This window comes from Tachysurus fulvidraco, chromosome 10 (genome assembly GCF_022655615.1).
Source record: "Tachysurus fulvidraco isolate hzauxx_2018 chromosome 10, HZAU_PFXX_2.0, whole genome shotgun sequence".
NCBI classification, from domain to species: domain Eukaryota; kingdom Metazoa; phylum Chordata; class Actinopteri; order Siluriformes; family Bagridae; genus Tachysurus; species Tachysurus fulvidraco.
Window position 1 is genome coordinate 3,590,971 of NC_062527.1, and position 19,498 is coordinate 3,610,468.

General features: G+C 38.1%; 2 protein-coding genes across 6 annotated transcripts in view; one reads left to right on the forward strand and one right to left on the reverse strand.

The window, feature by feature from the left end:
- The window catches only part of LOC113653937 (mucin-2-like), a 30,368-nt gene extending 26,783 nt beyond the window's left edge, over positions 1-3,585 (reverse strand). For both annotated transcript variants that reach the window (XM_047819525.1, XM_027163832.2), the window contains exons 1-5: positions 3,431-3,585; positions 2,503-2,764; positions 2,255-2,369; positions 588-678; positions 313-437 (exon numbers count right to left, since the gene is read on the reverse strand). In XM_047819525.1, the coding sequence (XP_047675481.1) occupies positions 313-437; positions 588-678; positions 2,255-2,369; positions 2,503-2,764; positions 3,431-3,506 (669 nt within the window). In that variant the 5' untranslated portion in view covers positions 3,507-3,585. The remainder of the gene's footprint in view (positions 1-312; positions 438-587; positions 679-2,254; positions 2,370-2,502; positions 2,765-3,430) is intronic.
- Positions 3,586-7,771: 4,186 nt separating this feature from the next.
- saal1 (serum amyloid A-like 1) lies at positions 7,772-18,421 on the forward strand. 4 transcript variants are annotated; one of them, XM_047820165.1, is made up of 13 exons: positions 7,772-7,919; positions 12,445-12,578; positions 12,656-12,757; positions 13,319-13,402; positions 14,110-14,189; positions 14,278-14,337; positions 15,049-15,164; positions 15,311-15,479; positions 15,797-15,879; positions 17,079-17,267; positions 17,359-17,546; positions 17,735-17,827; positions 18,030-18,421. In XM_047820165.1, exons 1-13 carry the CDS (start codon positions 7,910-7,912, stop codon positions 18,141-18,143), a joined length of 1,422 nt encoding a protein of 473 aa, XP_047676121.1. In that variant the 5' UTR covers positions 7,772-7,909; the 3' UTR covers positions 18,144-18,421. The 4 variants fall into 4 exon arrangements, with proteins under 4 accessions (XP_047676121.1, XP_027019568.2, XP_047676123.1 ...); XM_027163767.2 differs by having other exon boundaries at positions 17,097-17,267; XM_047820167.1 differs by having other exon boundaries at positions 7,799-7,919; positions 12,387-12,578.
- Positions 18,422-19,498: the final 1,077 nt, after the last annotated feature.

The following is a 19,498-nucleotide window of genomic DNA, read 5'->3' on the forward strand; positions in this document are numbered from 1 at the left end:
TGTGTTGCGTATCACACACAGGGTCACAGGTAGACTGGAGTTTATCGTGGGGCACTGAGGGGGACACCCTGGATGGGCTACCAACCCATTGCAGGCCTCAATCAAACACACACACACACACACACACACACACACACACACAATGGGCAATTTAGAGATGCCACTCAGCCTAGAATGCAAGCCTTTGGACTAGATGAAGAAGCTTGAATACCCAGAAGAAACCCCTTAAGCACAGGAAGTTCTTTATAAATGCTAAATATAAATTTAATTTCAAATCATTTAATGCTACTGGAAGAATTTTATGCATCTTACAAATAACTGGCACTTGTCCACCGATTTATCTTCATTTTCAAATTCTTCATAAGGGTCCTCGCAGTCCTCAATGGGGCTGTGGATCCTGTGTCTGTTGGCGAACTCAGTGAAGCCAATCACATAACCTGTGTGAGACGATATAATACAAGCATCTGTTCAGTCTTCTATGCAAACACACTTACATAAAATAAGACTTTTTCCTCCTTGGTTTACAATTAAAAAATTTTGTGTCTATTTGTCGTAACAGAATAAAAAAAGCCTTTGGTTCAACTCACCATCACTAAGGAACTCATTAACCACAGGAGCCCCGTTGTAATCACCACAAAGTCCACAGGTACGGTTAGCATACTTACTGTCCAGTTCCAGCTGGTTTAGAAAGGTAAGGAAAGGATAATCACTTTTACAACTTATACATTTACATACACACATTCACACACTCACACATGTTGTCTTAATGTCTTAATATCTTTACGAGGACATTCTATTAACAAAATGATGCAGCTAATTAATTCTATGTCTAGCCATAAACTCTACCTTTTTAAACACTAATTTTTTTTCAATTATAGCTGCAGTGGTTTGACTTTTTATTTATTATTATTAAATTTTATTTATTTGTTTGTTTGTTTGTTTGTTTGTCTGTCTGTCTGTCTGTCTATCTATCTATCTATCTATCTATCTATCTATCTATCTATCTATCTATCTATCTATCTATCTATCTATCTATCTATCTATCTATCAGCAAAAGCTGTTTTCTTCATGGGGAAAAGTCACAAGGTCAAAAACTGTCTTAGCCTGGTAACACTTTAGAATAACAGTGCATGAATCATCTGTATCATGCGGTAGCCTAATGGCTAAAGTGTTGGACTACCTATTGGAAGGCTACAAGTTTGAACCCAGTGTAGTGCCCCTGAACAAAGCCATAACCCTCAGATGCTGAGTTGTATAAAATGAGATGAAAATGTATGGTGCTCTGGATAAGGGTGTCTACCAAATGCCTTGCACAGTAAATGATCAATCCTGCACTCAATACAGTATGATCTAATTCTGAGTGACTGTAAAGTATTTACTGATGAAAAACTAATTAAGACCTCATCTTAACTATGGACTCATCTTTATGAATTCATGCTTGATTTATGACCGAATACATATTTGTAAGACAGAAGTAAACTAAATCAAACCTGCTCTAAAAGAATGTGAATTAAAAAATCAGAATTTCAAATTGTCACATAAATATAATTTGCTGCACAACATTATTGGATTGCGCTGGATTCATCATTTCCACTGAAGCACTAATAATAAACACCAATCATTTCATGCATTTGCATCATTCTCTATCCAATTTTCTTCCAGTCCCGCTGTAGTACTAGTGCTCTGGGGGTGACTCAGTGACCTGGGGCTCTTCTCATTTACCCATAAGAAGAGTTAAACTAATACATTTTCATTTAATCATGTACCTATTATTTATTAAGGTTTAAAACCAGTCTTCTATCAGATTATTGTCTGGGGTTTAAGTCTTAGATAGAGCATACTGTAGATAAACCGTATTAAATAATACATTAACTAACAAACATTGCAGTGATGGTCATTAATCACGCATGAAATCATAACAAGGTTATCTCTTCATTCTTCTGTAACTCGTCATTAATTGATATGTGAGTAAGTATTAATTCAGGTGTTGGTCTATAATTAGAGATTTTGTGTTGAACTGACTTTGGCTCTCTAAAAAAAGCGATAATTATATTTACAAGGTCAGTCCAACATGCTAAGTCACTCCATAACCTTTTTTTATGTGTTGCGCAAAATTTTCTAATGACTTGCACTAATCAATTTCCGCTGTTTTTCTGCCCAACTCAGTAGTAGCCAGTAGTTTAACTCATATTCTCTCATCTCAAAGTAAAATAGTTTTCCTGGCAAAGTGTATAAATTTTAATAGTAATATTACCATGACAGCATCATCTTTATTCCATGTGACACTGAGACCCAGTTTGGCATAAAGTTTAATGTAGATGGAGTTTTCTTCAAGCAACACGCCAGCTACGTAGTGTGGCAGTTTAACACTAAGGTGAGAAACAGAGAAAAGAAAGAGATAAAAAGCAAAGGTTACTCAACCATAATTTATCAAACCAGCAGGTCAGTACATGCTGAATCATTATCGTTATTACATTTCCATGTAGGAATTAAGTATCTTACATGTCATTGTTGACCATAACTATGTTCTTGGTGAGCTCAAAGGCTATGCCTCCAATAGTGACCAGCACTCTGGTGATTTTTGAGATCCCAGGTGTCCCTGATCTTTTCACATGCACAGAGAAACCCTGCACAGGTCCGTGGCAGTCAGAGACTAGATTATATTCACAAGTGCCTTGAAACTGGTAGACATCTCCATCAAACATCTTAAAGTGGAAATTTCCCCACATGCTACAAATGCTGCCGACGTGGTTGCTCTGGTGCACTGTGAGGAGAAGGACGACAAGGCATTACACAGAGATAGGCATTAAAATGAGCTACCTTTGGAGTTGTTGTTTTTTTTTTTTTACATTTGTTTTACTCGACCTATGACACCACAGTTTGAACAAATGTTCTCTAGTCACCGTTTCAGTGAGACATGAACTTTTACAACAGTAAACAGTAAAAATGTAGTTCCTTTCTGTTCATTGCCTTGATAAAACTTTACCAAGAAATTTTTACACAATACCATGACCCTGCTTTTCATATATATTTTATACATATATTTTTATTTTCTGTTTATTTTCCGTTTATTGCTTTTTTTATTTACATTTACGTTTTTTACCCTAGCGTAACATGTTTACAGTGTGTGTTAAGAAACTTTGTGTCTAATATTCTCTAATTCCATGCATCCGATTTAAATATTATAATATAAAATTGAAATACACTCTTCATATTACATTTTCAGATACTTCCAGGCAAAGCACTTCAATTTGGAGCTGTTACGAATAGCATAAACAGTTTATGGTATATAGCATTTAACAGTTTATTGACACTATATATATATATATATATATATATATATATATATATATATATATATATATATATATATATATATATATATACAATAAGATGAAAAAGATTGTTCAGAGCATTGATCATCTCTTACCCCATGCTGTGTTCACCTGTAAGCCACAGGTCAAAGCCAGGGCCAGAGCACAGAGTGTAGACATACTCCATGCCATGGTGGGTGCGAGGATGGGTGTGAGGGTGGGTCAAGCACACACTCTACTACTTGTGTCAGCTCTCAGACCCCTTATATCGCTTCTACTCAGTCCTAAATGCCACCCTCCCTTTCTGGGAGGAACTCTAAGTCTACACCACTTTTATTGAGACATGACGAATGAAAGGCCAGAATGGTATCTTAATGGTCCATTGTGTACATGTGTGTGTATGTGTGTGTGTGTGTGTGTGTGTGTGTGTGTGTGTGTGTGTGTTTGTGTGTGTGTGTGTGTGTGTGTCCAGATCTTGAGCATGAACGTCCTGCATAAATGTATAAAGTGTAATCTGTTGCTTAGAGATCCTAGATTAAAACTAAAGGCTACTGATAAGATTATTCCAATGATAAGAAATTGATCAGTATTGATCACATGTTATGTATTGATTATATTATGCCTCCTAATCTGGGATATAATCAATAATCTTTATATAGTACCATACCCAAACACCCCAGTGATGATCAGTTAAATATTATTTGTTTTCAGGGACTTTAATATTGTATAATGGTTTGAAAACTGGCACAATGTCCAGTAAATGGAAAAAAAAAGTAAATATTCAATTCAAAAGCAATTAAATATAGCCACTAATTACATATACATGGGGTGATCATATTCTGGAGCAGGTTTTGGGTTTGGTTTCCTGTTTTGTTTTTTTTTTATTTAAAAAGCACAATAACTGTCATTGATACTCAGAAATTATTATGTAATAACATGTTAAAGCAGTTATGTGATGATTCAGGCCAGAAGTTTGCACAACACTTAACTGTTTGCTTTAAGTTTTCATTACCTGGAAGCAACATTGTGTAAAAGAGTTAGACACAAACTTTTGACATCAATCAATCGGGCTAAAAAATATATAGAAAGAGGGAATTGTGTAAAATGAAGTTTTTGCCATTAAGACAGGGTAAACTCTTTTTTATTGATTTACATATGTAGAGATTGTTGACATTGTCCGGTTGAATAAAAATAGAGATCCATTAACAAACACAAAAGTATGTTAGTTCTCATGAGAAGGTGTGAGAGCAAAAAATGTTTTTGATCGTACAAGGATGAGAGTACAAGCTTAAGAACACATCTCCGGAGTCAATACGTAACATAAAGCAAGTCTTAAAGAGAATACATTTGAGTCTATTGTTATTTATTAATTTAGTGATTTAATAAAAGGAGTCATTTGATTTTATTTAATGGGTCATGATTCAAACGAATCTGATCATATCTGATCAAGGAAGTTTGCAAAGGATGTGACAAACAAAAATGCACACACACACACACACACACATACACACACACACACACACACACACACACACACACACACACACACACACACACACATATCAATATTTATAGACACAAAAACTTGTTTCAATGTGTTTTTCTCCAAAAAAACACTTTTTATTTCCCTTCATCATCTCAATCTGATTACTATTCTGTGGATTCAGGAGTTTTACAAAATAACCAACAAATTAATTTCTGGCTACTCCACTCTCTTGGCTTAGGTTCTGGAAAAATCCTTATCCATGTGCGTGATAGACCAGAGATAATCGTGGTCATGATTGTTTAGGTGTGTCATGCCGTGGATCCCATCTGTCAGTCCAGTTAACAAGCTGGTCATTAACATACCTAATAATGAACACATCCTGTTCCTGTCCTTGTCTCAGTGCCTTTACACAACTTGTCATGACGCCACCTTATACAGAAAGTTATCAGACACACAAGTCAAAGGGCTTTACAGATACTTGGATAAATACACAAACATGAAGCTGCTGAATGTTCATCCATCCACACACCATTCAGCAATAGTCACAAACTCCTGTCCTCTGTGGAAATAAACGAGAGCTTTGCTTAAAGTGTAGTGTGGAATATAATTGCATCTCCAGCTACAGTAATAATTAAACATTTTCCATCTTCATCTAAAGCTCTAAAGCACCTTATTTAGACTGCAAAATTTTATATGACAACAATTAAGATATTGTAAGCCAGAACATAATCAATACTACACAATATTATTATATATTATTTATAATTATTATATATTATTATTTGATATTGTTATATATTTGTAATATATTGTTATATATTTGTGATATATATTGTTCAATATTTGATATTTTGATATAGGGAAGTGGTAGCTCAGAGGTTAAGGCGTTGGACTACTGATTGGAAGGTTGTGAGTTCGAATCCCTGTGCCACCAAGCTCTCACAACTGGGCCCCTGAGCAAGGCCCTTAACCCTTAATTGCTCAGCTGTATGAATGAGATAAATGTAAGTTGCTCTGGATAAGGGAATCTGCCAAATGGTGTAAATGGTATTATTTCACTTTAACACCCTTAATATCAAAATGTGACAAAATTAACGTCTATACAGTTATTGTAAAACAACATTCCTTCTCAATATGCTTCTCATAAACAGTAATGATTGACTTATAGTTATTATATTGTTACCATAAAAAACATTATTATTATTATTATTATTATTATTATTATTATTATTATTATTATTATTATTATTATTATTATTATTATGATTATGTTTTAAGAACTCTTGGGTACATTTAGTGCTAAATTAGTCTCACAATGCCTGGTAATCTGTCGTTTAATACAAATTATGAATGACAATAAATAAACACAAGGTAAAAGGGACAATTTAACCAAGGCACGATACATATACATAATATGGTCAAAAGTATATGGACACATGACCATGTGCTCCTTTCCCAAAATGTTGCCACAAAGACTAAAAAACACAATTGTATGATGTAGATTTTCAAAAATTTCCCTTCATTGGAAGTAAGAGACCCAAAAATGTTAAAGCATGGCAATGCTTCTATGAAGACGCCAAAATTTAGAGTGTGAAGAACTTGAATGCCCTGAACACAACCCTGACCTCAACCCCAATGAACTGAAACCCCAGGTGTGCACCAGAACGTCCTCACACAACTATCAGTATCTGACCTAATTATTGCTCTTCAGGCTGAATGAATGTGGGGCAAAAATCTAGTGAAACATCATCCCATAACAGCAGAGTTTTTTATGACTAAATTTGGAATGGTGATGATGTACAACAAGCGCCAGGTAATTGGTCTTTTTTCCACATACTTTTGGCTGTTTACCCCCATGCAGTTTTAAAGATGTTTATCATAGGCTTTATGCTTCACTGCTGTTCATTTGCCCCTCCAAGGACAAACATTACATGTAGGATTTATCTGAGAACAGGTTTCGCCTTCACTCGTTCCTCCTTGGCCTTGGCCCTCGATTTATATTTACACAAGGAAAACATCCACACAAGGTCCCAGCCCATAGTCACTCACTAGATTTCTATTTTCAAAGGGAGGATGCTCACAAAAGCAAATGATCGGGTAAACAAATAATATTAATGCTGTGATACAATAAAAAGTCAGCCAAAAGTCTACTGACACTGCAAAAGTTTGAATACTATTAATACAACCACTTCTGCTTGCATATTATAATATAGTAATATTATTATGTTATTTCATGTCACTACAGTTTACATAGAGTGGTGTGAAAACAAAAAACCTCCAGTGAGCACCAGTTCTGTGGGTAGAAACAGAGAACAATGGCTGTGTCCAGGCTGACAGGAAGTCTACGCTAACTCAAACAACCACTGTGTATCACTGCGGAGGGCAGAAAGGCACCAGAGAACACAGAACATGCTGAACATACATGAAGAGAATGAGCTAGAAAAGCAGAAGGCCATTTTGGATCTCACTCCTGTCTGACCAGAACAGAAAGCTAACCATAACTGTATAGCTAAAAAATATAAAACATAGCTTCATCTGATGAATCCCAATTTCTGTTGAAGATCTCACACAGATTTTAAGGTGAGAATTTGGTGCCAGTAGGAAGAACTTCATCCATGGAGCCAACCGACTTTCTGCCAACCTGCATTCGAGGATGATGGAGATGGTGGAATGGTGCAGGGAATGATTTCTTGGAACACTTTTTTTTGCCTGTTTGAATGCCACGGATTATTTGCGCATAGTTGCTGATAATGTGCATCATGTTCTAATCCCTGCATCCAGCACGATAATGCATCACGTCACAAAGCAGCAGTCATCTCAGTGGTTTCATAAACATGTGCAGTGATCTTCAGTAGCCTTCCCAGACACCAGATCTCAATGCAGCAGAACACGTTTGGGTAAACATACAAATTGTTCAGTTTGTTTAGACTTATTTGTCATCCCCATGTCACACAAGACCATGGAAAGCTTCTACATACCCGTCGCTAGGTGGCGATAAAGAGGTTTAGTGCAAAACTGAACCGCCACGAAGTAGAAATGTGCATGAGCTCTAAAAACTGAAATAAATCATCTTTCTTTGTCTTTTGGAAATCCTGTCATCTTCATACCGATGTTTATGGGTGAGGTGCTGTCTAAAGAACATGGAATAAACTAGTGATCTTCTCTGTAGTGGATTTCTGTGCGTTATTGATCGTTAAAGAAAAGTCAGACATCAAAGAAGGCTAGAAGTACGACAGAGGAAAGGTGTACAGTGTTTAACAGATATGACCTTATCCCATACTGGAGTGATGTGTAATCTACTGTTAATGATCTAGTTAAGATCTACCTAATAGATCTAATTGTGTGGGTGTTTGTGTGTCTGTCTGTGTGTGTGTGTGTGTCTCTGTCTCTGTGTGTGTGTCTCTGTCTGTCTGTGTGTGTCTCTGTGTCTGTGTGTGTGTCTCTGTGTCTGTGTGTGTCTCTGTCTGTGTCTGTGTGTGTGTCTCTGTGTCTGTGTGTGTGTCTCTGTGTCTGTCTCTGTCTGTGTGTGTGTCTGTGTCTGTGTGTGTCTCTGTGTCTGTGTGTGTCTGTGTGTGTGTCTCTGTGTCTGTGTGTGTCTCTGTCTGTGTGTGTCTGTGTGTGTGTCTCTGTGTCTGTGTGTGTCTCTGTCTGTGTCTGTGTGTGTCTGTGTGTGTGTCTCTGTGTCTGTGTGTGTCTCTGTCTGTGTCTGTGTGTGTCTCTGTGTCTCTGTCTGTGTGTGTCTCTGTCTGTGTGTGTCTGTGTGTGTGTCTCTGTCTGTGTCTGTGTGTGTGTCTGTGTGTCTGTGTCTGTGTGTGTCTCTGTGTCTGTGTGTGTCTCTGTCTGTGTCTGTGTGTGTCTCTGTGTCTGTGTGTGTCTCTGTGTCTGTGTGTGTCTCTGTCTGTGTGTGTCTCTGTCTGTGTCTGTGTGTGTGTCTGTGTGTGTCTCTGTCTGTGTGTGTCTGTGTGTGTGTCTCTGTGTCTGTGTGTGTCTCTGTGTCTGTGTCTGTGTGTGTCTCTGTCTGTGTCTGTGTGTGTCTCTGTGTCTTTGTCTATGTGTGTCTCTGTCTGTGTGTGTCTGTGTGTGTGTCTCTGTGTCTGTGTCTGTGTGTCTCTGTCTGTGTGTGTCTGTGTGTGTGTCTCTGTGTCTGTGTGTGCCTCTGTCTGTGTCTGTGTCTCTGTCTGTGTGTGTGTCTCTGTGTCTGTGTGTGTCTCTGTCTGTGTCTGTGTGTGTCTGTGTGTGTGTCTGTGTCTGTGTGTGTCTCTGTGTCTGTGTGTGTCTGTGTGTGTGTCTCTGTGTCTGTGTGTGTCTCTGTCTGTGTGTGTCTGTGTGTGTGTCTCTGTGTCTGTGTGTGTCTCTGTCTGTGTCTGTGTGTGTCTGTGTGTGTGTCTCTGTGTCTGTGTGTGTCTCTGTCTGTGTCTGTGTGTGTCTCTGTGTCTCTGTCTGTGTGTGTCTCTGTCTGTGTGTGTCTGTGTGTGTGTCTCTGTCTGTGTCTGTGTGTGTGTCTGTGTGTCTCTGTCTGTGTCTGTGTGTGTCTCTGTGTCTGTGTGTCTCTGTGTCTGTGTGTGTCTCTGTCTGTGTCTGTGTGTGTCTCTGTGTCTGTGTGTGTCTCTGTCTGTGTGTGTCTCTGTGTCTGTGTGTGTCTCTGTCTGTGTCTCTCTCTCTCTGTCTGTCTGTGTGTTTGTCTGTGTGTGTCTGTCTGTCTGTGTCTGTTTGTTTGTCTTTCTGTGTGTGTCTGTTTGTTTGTCTTTCTGTGTGTGTCAGTGTGTGTCTGTTTGTTTGTCTTTCTGTGTGTGTCAGTGTGTGTCTGTTTGTTTGTCTTTCTGTGTGTGTCAGTGTGTGTCTGTTTGTTTGTCTTTCTGTCTGTTTGTCTGTGTGTGTTTGTCTGTCTGTTTGTCTGTCTGTTTGTCTGTCTGTTTGTTTGTCTTTCTGTGTGTGTGTCTGTGTGTTTCTGTCTGTTTGTCTGTGTGTATGTCTGTTTGTTTGTCTGTTTGTCTGTCTGTCTGTTTGTTTGTCTGTGTGTCTGTTTGTTTGTCTGTGTGTCTGTTTGTTTGTCTGTGTGTCTGTTTGTTTGTCTGTGTGTGTGTTTGTTTGTCTGTGTGTGTCTGTTTGTTTGTCTGTGTGTGTGTGTTTGTTTGTCTGTGTGTGTGTGTGTGTTTGTTGGTCTGTGTGTGTCTGTTTGTGGGTCTGTGTGTGTCTGTTTGTTTGTCTGTGTGTGTCTGTTTGTGTGTGTGTTTGTTGGTCTGTGTGTGTGTGTTTGTTGGTCTGTGTGTGTGTGTTTGTTGGTCTGTGTGTGTGTGTTTGTTTGTCTGTGTGTGTGTGTGTTTGTTTGTCTGTGTGTGTGTGTTTGTTTGTCTGTGTGTGTCTGTTTGTGTGTCTGTTTGTTTGTCTACGTGTGTCTGTTTGTTTGTCTGTGTGTGTGTTTGTCTGTGTGTGTGTGTTTGTTGGTCTGTGTGTGTGTGTGTTTGTTGGTCTGTGTGTGTGTGTTTGTCTGTGTGTGTGTTTGTGTGTCTGTTTGTTTGTCTGTGTGTGTCTGTTTGTTTGTCTGTGTGTGTCTGTTTGTTTGTCTGTGTGTGTGTGTGTTTGTTGGTCTGTGTGTGTGTGTTTGTTGGTCTGTGTGTGTGTGTTTGTTGGTCTGTGTGTGTGTGTTTGTTGGTCTGTGTGTGTGTGTTTGTTGGTCTGTGTGTGTGTGTTTGTTGGTCTGTGTGTGTCTGTTTGTTTGTCTTTCTGTGTGTGTCTGTTTGTTTGTCTTTCTGTGTGTGTGTCTGTTTGTTGGTCTGTGTGTGTGTGTTTGTTTGTCTGTGTGTGTCTGTTTGTTTGTCTGTGTGTGTCTGTTTGTTTGTCTTTCTGTGTGTGTGTCTGTTTGTTGGTCTGTGTGTGTCTGTTTGTTTGTCTGTGTGTTGTCTGTCTGTTTGTCTGTGTGTGTCTGTCTGTTTGTCTGTGTGTGTCTGTCTGTTTGTCTGTGTCTGTCTGTTTGTTTTTCTGTGTGTGTCTGTCTGTTTGTTTTTCTGTGTGTGTCTGTTTGTTTGTCTGTGTGTGTCTGTTTGTTTCTCTGTGTCTGTTTGTTTGTCTTTCTGTGTGTCTGTTTGTTTGTCTGTGTGTGTCTGTCTGTTTGTCTGTGTCTGTCTGTTTGTTTTTCTGTGTGTGTCTGTTTGTTTGTCTGTGTGTGTCTGTTTGTTTCTCTGTGTCTGTTTGTTTGTCTTTCTGTGTGTCTGTCTGTTTGTCTGTGTGTGTCTGTCTGTTTGTCTGTGTCTGTCTGTTTGTTTGTCTGTGTGTGTCTGTTTGTTTGTCTGTGTGTGTCTGTTTGTTTGTCTGTGTGTGTCTGTTTGTTTCTCTGTGTCTGTTTGTTTGTCTTTCTGTGTGTGTGTCTGTGTGTGTCTGTTTGTTTGTCTGTGTCTGTCTGTTTGTTTGTCTGTGTGTGTCTGTTTGCTTGTCTGTGTGAGTCTGTTTGCTTGTCTGTGTGTGTCTGTTTGTTTGTCTCTGTGTGTCTGTTTGCTTGTCTGTGTGAGTCTGTTTGTTTGTCTTTCTGTGTGTGTGTCTGTTGGTCTGTGTGTGTCTGTTTGTTGGTCTGTGTGTGTTTGTGTGTGTATGTGTGTCTGTCTGTTGGTCTGTGTGTGTGTCTGTTTGTTGGTCTGTGTGTGTCTGTTTGTCTGTGTGTGTCTGTGTGTGTATGTGTGTCTGTCTGTTGGTCTGTGTTTGTCTGTCTGTGTGTGTATGTATGTTTGTGTATGTGTGTCTGTCTGTTGGTCTGTGTGTGTCTGTGTGTTTGTGTGTGTATGTGTGTCTGTCTGTTGGTCTGTGTGTGTCTGTGTGTATGTGTGTGTATATGTGTCTGTCTGTTGGCCTGTGTGTCTGTTTGTCTGTTTGTTTCTGTGTTTCTGTCTGTTTATCCCCTTGTCTTAACTATTATAGCTTTGCTCTAACACACAGATTTACACTAAGGTAGATCTATTAGCATACATCTATTAGATCTATAACAGACAGACAGACACACACACACACAACCTGTCTGTCTGTCTGTCTGTCTGTCTGTCTGTCTGTCTGTTACAGATCTAATAGATGAATGCTAATAGATCTACCTTAGTTGTGGGTGTGTTATAGCAAAGCTATAATAGTTAAGACGAGGTTTTATTTTTTAATAAAAGACCAGACAAAGATTAGTATTTTATTAATTATTATTATGTTTCATTTCTTTTGTTAGATCGAGTTTATTCTGGGAAAATATCCAGATCTATTGAGAGTGTTTTGAACAGGTGTTAAGTTGAATATATTGATTAGTTGAGCAAAACCTGGTAGAAAAAGCAGATACGAAAGAATAAAGCGTAAGTGTTAAGATGTAGAACATATGCTGTAAATAATAATAATAAGAAGAAAATACTTATTGATTCCTGACTTTTCAGAACGGTAGATAGACTGAAATTTTAAAGATCCATGACAGGAAACTTGGGCAGCAAAACTATAAAATGCTCAATATATAAAGGCAGACAGACAGACAAACAGACACACACACACAAAAACACTATTAAAAGACACACTCAATAGCTATACAGTATCAGTTATATCAAGTGCTGTATTCATTATATTCTCAGATGGTAATAAGAACTGCACTGAAGAGGCAAATGATAACATGACAATCTTCTCCCCAAGACTCACCACAGATGGATCGTAACCCATCGCCGCCTCCCAACAGAGATGATGAGACTGGTGAAGAGGACGATGCGATCGGAGATACCGTGTATAGCAAACACTGGCTTTTTAGCACCTTAACTCGCCTTATACAGGTATTCACTGCGATTCACAGAGACATTTGTAGTCTTATGAGCAGTATTGTTTACAGATATGTGTTTTATTTCTGTAGATGGTGACTGAACAGGACTCAGAACAAGGACAGGGTCTGACAGAACTATCTGATGAGCTTGAGGAAGAGCTGTGTAAAGTCTGGGACATGGCCATGGATAAGGTGTGTTCGTTATCACAACTGATGATGATGACCTTTAGATTACTGTACAGTTAGTTTACAGAGAAATATTTACTGAGTTCATAATCTGTATAATTCAGTACAGTTCCAAAGACTGGGCTAAACTGTGCCTTGTTTTCATCAAAGAACTTATTTATCTCTCATGAGTCAAACTGTACAATGGTTCTGCAGAAACATTTCGTGTGTGTGTGTGTGTGTGTGTGTGTGTGTGTGTGTGTGTGTTCGTGTGTGTTCGTGCATGCATGCTTGCACGTCTAAATCCTCTGATCTAAAAGATCTAAAATAATAACAATAAAAAGCACTTAATTTCACTGGTAGTTATTTTAATAACACAATTATAACACATGACAAGTAATTTTGCGCTCACGTCACCAAGCCATATTAAACATATCTCACTCTCTCTCACTCACTCATTTTCTACCGCTTATCCGAACTTCTCGGGTCACGGGGAGCCTGTGCCTATCTCAGGCGTCTATTAAACATATTAGTTTAAGTTATTTTAATTTTGTTGTCAGTGATGATTACTGTCTTTGTTGCCGACAGGATGTGGCTGGTTTTCTGCAGGAGTTCAAAACGCCAGATATCCTGCTGGGAGTAATTGCCAAGTCACGTAATCCACGCCTTACTGTAAGTAGACCATGTCAAGCCGTACACATTGTCAGATACATAAAATGAATATAACCTCTTAATATAGAGATAATGATGTCTGTAGCCTGGTTTTACTTTTGGAAAATGAATGAAAATGACAATTGGTCTTAATTATGGTAGCATAATTAAACGAATTATTATTATTATTTTTATTTTGTGGCTGGCTGCTGTTCTGTAATTAGTAAAAACAAGGACATGAAGGTTTGGTTGAAGAGCTAAGATCAACAAGGAAATATTTGTTGTTAGTGTTGTTAGTCATAGTCAAATAAATTAAGAAATCGAAACCACTCCTGTTACCGTAACCTAAAGTTTATACTCTATTTATATCACCACAGTCTGATTATTTATTTATTTCCACTCACCTTTTATAATTACATCCTGTTTAAACTGTGACGATTGCGTCTAATCCCCTTTGTTTCCTCAACATGGGAAGGTCGAACTAAAAGAAACGTCACATATCATACAATATTCTGTACACAGATGGTCACCATATGAGCCAGCAATAATAAAAATAATAATAAGAGTTTCTTTCTATTTCAGCAAAATTTTAATCTGCATATTTAACTATTAATAAGAAGGACAAGAGATTTTTTTTGCTCATTAGCTGCATTCAAGTCGACACCAACTGTTTGTTGTTCTTGTTTAATTTAAGGAAGGTTTGTCATAAACCATGTGCTCTGTTACAGGAAATCTGTATAGGAATTCTGGGAAATATGGCCTGTTTCCCTGAGACATGTGTGTTTATTAGCCAGAATGATGGATTAGGGTATGTAAGCATCCTTATCTTTTTTTAATGTATGAGATAATTAATAATCTTCATTTTAACATTTTTATTTCTTTCTATCTTCTCCCAGTGCTGTTCTGCTCTTACTGCTGGGTGACAGCGATCCTCCCACACTGTTAGAGACATGTCGGTGAGTTACTACGTGTGACGCTGTAACGCTGCACCATTCACACTAGGGCTACTATAACAAATCGTTATCTTATTATCCATTGTTTTAATCGTTACACTGTGATGTGATGTGCTGTGGACCAAATATGCATTCGATTGGTTGCTGGTAAAGAAAATTGTTCTCCTGTGCTTTTAGGGGTTTCTCCTGAATACCCTTTTTTCCCCTCCTCCAGTCCAGGGATGTATATTTTAGGCTGATTGGCATCTCTAAATTGTCTATAATCGTGTGTGTGTTTTGACTCCAGACTAATTATAATTTTACTTAGGAATAGAAAAAAAAAACTTCATGCAGAACATCATAAATTTTGATTCTAGATTTGAGACAGAAGCGATTTATGCAGCTCATGTAACCATATTGAAGGTTGAATTTAGATGTTTTTAAGAAGCCCAGAATCGTGCGTTAATTTGAGTTTTTTTGGATTTTGATTTTTAAAAGTTTTGGGTCTTTTCTCTCTAAAGAATGTGAGGCTCCAAAGAAAAAAGTTAAATAACCAAGACAAAACTAGGATTGTAGCCATACTCTAACATTATCCCATCAGTTCCTGGAAAAAAAAAAACCCACGCGTTACATTTAGTAGGTCCACCACCATTCACCAGCTATAGCACATTCTACTAATACCCTTTTTTTTTTTCCTGCACGTTTTCATTGTCTTTAGTCCATATTATTTTTCAGGCTTCTCCTGACCTGTGTCTCTCAACCAGATGTCTCCCCCTTGTGGCTACAGAGGATACAGCAGCAGACAGCCACATGCAAAAGCCTGTGCTTCATAATGCGCAGTTCTACTAATGGTAATCATCTAGAAGTTTCTAAAGGAGATCTAACTCTTGGTTTAAAATTTTAATTAATTTTTATCTTCTTTAATTGTTCGTTTGTGTCTCTCTCCTTTTATTCCCTCTCTCTCTATGTCTCTCTCGCTGTCTCTGCTTTTTATTAGTGGACTTGTTGATAAAGGTAGGGGAACTTGTTGATAAGCTGTTTGATGAGGATGAGGAATTGATGAAGAGCTGGCTGTCTCGGCCAACAAGTGAGACTGACCAGGACCAGGACAAGGACACACACCAGGATGTTGCTTCTGCATTACTGGAGGCTGCTGTACAGCTTAGGTGGGTATTTAAGTGTGTGTGTGAGCGAGTGTGTGTGAGCGAGTGTGTGTGAGCGAGTGTGTGTGAGCGAGTGTGTGTGAGCGAGTGTGTGTGAGCGAGCGAGTGTGAGCGAGCGAGTGTGAGCGAGTGTGAGCGAGCGAGTGTGAGCGAGCGAGTGTGAGCGAGCGAGTGTGTGTGAGCGAGTGTGTGTGAGCGAGTGTGTGTGAGCGAGTTGAATATATTTTGTCACACAATTTGTCTGTTTGTGTCTGTGTGTGTGTGTCTCTGTTTGTGTCTGTGTGTGTGTCTCTGTTTGTGTCTCTGTGTGTGTGTTTCAGGAAGGAGAGTCCAAAGGCTCTTGAAGCGTATCTGCATGCTCTTCAGCTCTTAACCACTATAGATGAAGGGATGCAGAATCTCGGTGAGACTTGATATAACTTCATGGTTAAAAGGTTAAATATGTCATTTACAGATGATCCAGTGCACGTGTCAGCACGCGTCAGCACGCGTAACACATCATTTACTGCTTTATTTACACAAGCCTGTGTGAGATTTGTTGGTTCCATCATTATAGTTCGGTTGCCAGTGAATGTTAAAATCCCAGGCTGCTGAATGAAGAACAAAAATGTAGCTTGACGGAACAAACCGAGACATCCATGATAGATTATTATCCTGTTCTAATTTTTCTACCTCTCCTGATAAGATGTTGTCTTTCCCTAAGTTTGTGCTGATTCTAAGATTAGACAATAAGTCAACACTATCCCTGGCCAATCAGAACTCTCCACATACTGCCACAACTTGGCACCAGTTGTGTGCCAAGTACTTTATATATGCTCAAACATCTGAATAAACTTTGAGAGATCTTGCGATTTGAATAACTCTCGGCAACATTTCCAGGATCCTGAGGAAACATATAGAGGGATGATTTATAAAGAATTTCTCCCGACAGAAATAAACAATCATTGCGTGGTCCTTACTAATGTAACTATTGAAAAAAATCGTCTGGATGGTCAACAATGGTTCTGTTGGTTTTTCTGTCAACAATGGTTCTGTTGGACAAAATGAGGTTTGACAGTTAGCATGATGTCTAAAAAATAGTCTAAAGACGAGGGATATTATGGAACGTCTGCATCAAATTTTGATTCAGTTTTATTATTAACTTTAATATAGAATTAATTTCTCTCTCTATCTGTCTCTCTCTCGCTCTGTCTCACTCACTCTCACTCTCTATTGTGCTCTCTCTCTCTATCTGTCTCTCTTTATGTCTCTCTCTTTCTGTCTCACTCTCTCTAACTCTCTTTCTGTCTCACTCTCTCTCTCTATCTGTCTCTCTTTCTGTCTCTCTCTCTCTCTGTCTCTCTCTTTCTGTCTCTCTCTCTCTCTCTCTCTCTCTCTCTATATCTGTCTCTCTTTCTGTCTTTCTCTCTCTGTCTCTCTCTTTCTGTCTCACTCTCTCTCTCTCTTTCTGTCTCACTCTCTCTCTATCTGTCTCTCTTTCTGTCTGTCTCTCTGTCTCTCTCTTTCTGTCTCACTCTCTTTCTGTCTCACTCTCTCTCTCTCTCTCTCTCTCTCTCTCTCTCTCTCTCTCTCTCTCTCTCTCTCTCTCTCTCTCTCTCTCGGTCTCTCGTATGTGTGCAGTTACAGATGAAGGGTGTGGTGTCTCATTATGGAAGATGGTGTGTGAAGTTGTGTGTGAGGATCTGTGCCAGCCGGATGACCCTCCTCTCATCCTACAGGAGCAGAAGGCACTCTTGGCCCCTGCCCTCGCAATACTATCTGCCTTATATGGCAATCTTCAGACAAACATTAGTGAGGACAAACACAGTGACTCCCTATACACACACACACACACACACACACACACATATACTGTATATACATCATTTGTGTGTGTTTACAGGTTCTGAGTTGGTGGCTAGTCTTCTTCGTATCCTGTACTTTGATAATGAAAATCAGCAGGAGGTGCATCAGGAGTCAGGAGAACCACAGACAGATGGAAAGACGGACGAGGACAGAGATGTACAGCTCCAGGTGTTGGCTGAGATAGCAGCAGAGTTACTGTCGACTCTGATCACACATCTGCCTAAGGTGAGATGTACAGAGTGTAGTGTTAGCTTACACACCTACAAATAATTGTTGAAAACATTTGCTATTTAAATGCATTCAGATCGGACTTTTCTTCATCACCAAGTGTACAAATTTATTCTTACATAAAACCCCCCAAAAACCATATAAACGGTGAATTTGTTTGACCGACCAAGTGTGTGATCTCGTAGGACGTTGTGACAGAGTTACTGAAAATGGATCATCTTACAGAGAAGATCTGGGTGTCGGCTATGAAGACAATGTTGCCACAGCACAACGCGTCTGTGAGTCCAACACCCCTTCCTTCCTTCTTTCTTCTTTGAATTCCTTTTTTTCTTACCTTCATTCCATTTTCCTTCATTCAGTTTCTTCTTCCTTTCATTCTCCCTTTCTCCCTCTCCCTTTCTCCCTCTCTCTCCCCCTCCCTATATCTCTCCCTCCCCCCCTGAATCATTTAACACCTATACTGTCTTTCTCTCTCCACAGGTGCTGTGCTTCATTAACACACTGATGGAGGTGGAGCCGAAACTAGCAGACGTTATAAAAAAGGAATGTTCCATTGCATCCGAATCAAATGAGCCTAAACCACAGCCAGTGTAAAACGTTTTTAAAAAAAGTTTTGGATTAAACATTTCGGATTACTCCTTGAATATACAATAGAGTCAGGGAGGCTGTTGTGCTGTTTTTGATGAAGGAAGATCCTGTCTTGTCTCATCCTCTCATTGTTTACAGCACCGTACTGAGCTTTTAAGTGTGTGTCCAGACCGAAACAAACATTTGACTCACAGACACTGAAAGCGATGCGTTCATGTCGTCTCCTGCGTATCTGTGCATTTATTGTAATAATCGGCCTATTTAATAAACAAACCTTTCTTAAATTACAGAGTTATTGGTTTTATTTATCTACAAAATTCTACTTTTGAACTTGTTTACATTATAAATGTATAATCTCTTGAGCTCTTATGCAATTATATAATTAGTGAATCATGTGGCAGCAGCACAATAAACAATCTCTAGTAGACACAGGACCAGAGCAGGTAATGTTTACATTCAGGTAACAGAGTTTGTAGGACTGTTAACCTTATAATGCTTAATGTATCATATTTAATGCATGAGTTTCTGAGACCTCTGCACCACCTACATTATCAATACTTTCCTCAAAAACCTGTTCAAAGCATGAACAATAATCTGAGACTTGTCTTCTGCCCCCTAGTGGATTTATCCATGTTCTGCACTCAATTGCAGGCTTTATGCTGTTTTTTCCAGTATGGCTTGTTTTTTTTTTTTTTTTTTTTTTTTGCAGGGACATATTTGTTCATTTAAAAAAGTATATTTTTTAAATTATGAACATGTACTTTATTGTAATACTAACTATAAGTGAATTTATATTTTATACATAACATTATAGTAAAATTGTGTTGAATTGAATTTTTCCTTAATTTATTTAATAGACATCACTGTATTGCATTTCATGATGCGATCTGCATTTTTCCTGTCACAGTGTTAAATACATTATTTTTTTAAATAATAAAAAAAATTGTCATCTGTCAAATGTCATTTTTAGTTGATTCCAACCTAATGGAATATTTGTAATAATGGAATATAACCTAATGTTTTATCCTGTTAATAATTGTCTTTTGTCGTTATTCATTTTCAGTAACACAATTAAATGATTATCATAATCTATGTTGTTATATTTACCAATTCATAAAACATAAACATTAGTGTTTTTGTATGTCTTTTTAGATGTCAAATAAAAGTAAAGTGTTATGAAATGGAAAAAATCTTAAAAACCTTCCAAATACAATAATCTCTCTCTCTCTCTCTCTCTCTCTCTCTATATATATATATATATATATATATATATATATATATATATATATATATATATATATATATATATATATATATATTAATTAATTAAAAAAAAGTCAGTTAATTGCCATAAATGCCTG